The sequence below is a fragment of the Cariama cristata genome, unplaced genomic scaffold, assembly GCF_000690535.1.
Source record: "Cariama cristata isolate BGI_N322 unplaced genomic scaffold, ASM69053v1 scaffold19331, whole genome shotgun sequence".
NCBI lineage: Eukaryota > Metazoa > Chordata > Aves > Cariamiformes > Cariamidae > Cariama > Cariama cristata.
Genome location: NW_009599002.1, coordinates 32,678 through 34,310, shown reverse-complemented (window position 1 = coordinate 34,310; position 1,633 = coordinate 32,678). Strand labels below are relative to the sequence as shown.

General features: G+C 42.8%; 1 protein-coding gene across 1 annotated transcript in view; it reads right to left on the bottom strand.

Annotated features, from left to right (window-relative positions):
* Nucleotides 1-677: 677 nt before the first annotated feature.
* The window catches only part of CPM (carboxypeptidase M), a 13,438-nt gene continuing 12,482 nt past the window's right edge, over nt 678-1,633 (bottom strand). The window contains exon 7 of the mRNA XM_009709535.1: nt 678-924. Coding sequence (XP_009707837.1) covers nt 688-924 — 237 coding nt within the window. The 3' untranslated portion in view covers nt 678-687. The remainder of the gene's footprint in view (nt 925-1,633) is intronic.

Sequence of the window (1,633 nt, the reverse complement as noted above, 5' to 3'; positions counted from 1 at the left end):
CAACAGCAACGGTACAACGCTGTCGATGACCCTTTCCACATTGTTATCAACAGCTCTGGCTTAGGGGAACGCTGTTCTGGGCAACTCAAGTTATTTTTTGCCCAATGGCACAGATTATCATCAGGCTGCCAGCAACGTGGCCCTTCCTTCAGCACATACTTAGCCTTCATTTCCAACTTCTTGTCTTACAAGATGTCTGCGTTACTGGTCTTTATCTGAGCCCTGAGCCATCCGATCTGTCCAGGTAAGAAAGAGCATACGTAAAAATGCCATTCCTTATTTATAGTGGTGGCTTTATTATGAGAAATTAGAATTGAGCTAATCGCTTACAGTTGTGTGGCGCTTGCATGAAACATTTGCGGTACAATCCTAGACTTTTTTTGAACTCGAGCAAATTCTTCAGAATGTATTTGAACTGTAGAATTTTGATGTAGAAAGTAATCTCCATAGGCTGTACAGAATTTCTTTAGAGTAAAATACTTACGTAGAAAAATATGATAGTCTATTAGAATTAAAGTAAAACATTTGATTGTCGAGCCAGTATTTTACAAAATAGAGTAAACTTGATTGTAAATCTCAGACTTTGGTTTATAAAAACATAGATTGTTTTGCATATACAGTTCCCTGTTTGAAAATCCACATTTGCACAGGAAGATTTTGCCTTGCCAGTTCGTGTCATTCCTGACTTTATTTGAAAATGACAAGCGTCACAGTCATTAAAACCAAGATATGTAGAGTTGGTTTTACTGCAGCTGAAGCCTGTTCAAGCTCTTGGTAGAGGGGAGTTTTGGGACACGAAGCAGCAGCTCTTGATCTGGTGGAGACTTCTGAGAAAGAGAAGTCGTGTTTCAAAGCACTGAAGTTACCTTTATTGTCGGGTATTTCCACCGTCTTCAGCAGCGATGCAAATCCGGGTACAGTAGCCTAGGAGCAAACATGAAAGCTTTCTTACTTGGTTTGAACTATTGAGTGCAGCTGTGAAACAATCATTGTCTAATGTGCTTATTTATACTTCCAACGTATAGGAAAAAAGTGTTCTAAACGTAAGTTTGAGAACACAGAATGAGACAAGTAAAGTTTTCACCTTACAGCAATAAGACTAAACCCCCAAACCCTGAGATAGAAACAGTAATAGAATATTTATTTAGAAGGGGGGGCACTGCCCACTGTACAAGAGAGGGACTCCTGCAGTTACACTTCGGCATAGGCCCTTGGCTGGCAGCAGGCAGAGCCTACGCTGCGTAGATGCTCTCTAATAGCAGCTACTAACAGCCGCCCCAGAGAAGCCGTTTCGACCCAAGGACGTAACTGTCGCCGGTGGTGGTGTCAGCCCGTCACTGCCTGGGGCTACCTGGATCCCAGCCTCCACCTCCTCACCCTTGGAGGGCTCTGCGGTTTGTTTCAGGCACCTCAGTCCAGTGTCTGTTCTCCATACGCTCATCCCAGCTGGCTCCACCCTCCAGGTCAGATGAGTACTTATCTCTAGACATTCTGGGGACTTGAGATCTTACTGGATCAAAAAAAAATTCCTTTCTCCCAATTCATGTTTTAAGATACTATTTTCTTTTAAGTCTGCTGAGGAGTCTTTACAGCTCCTGTATATGACTTGAGCAAGTTCAGCTCATTTGTCCGT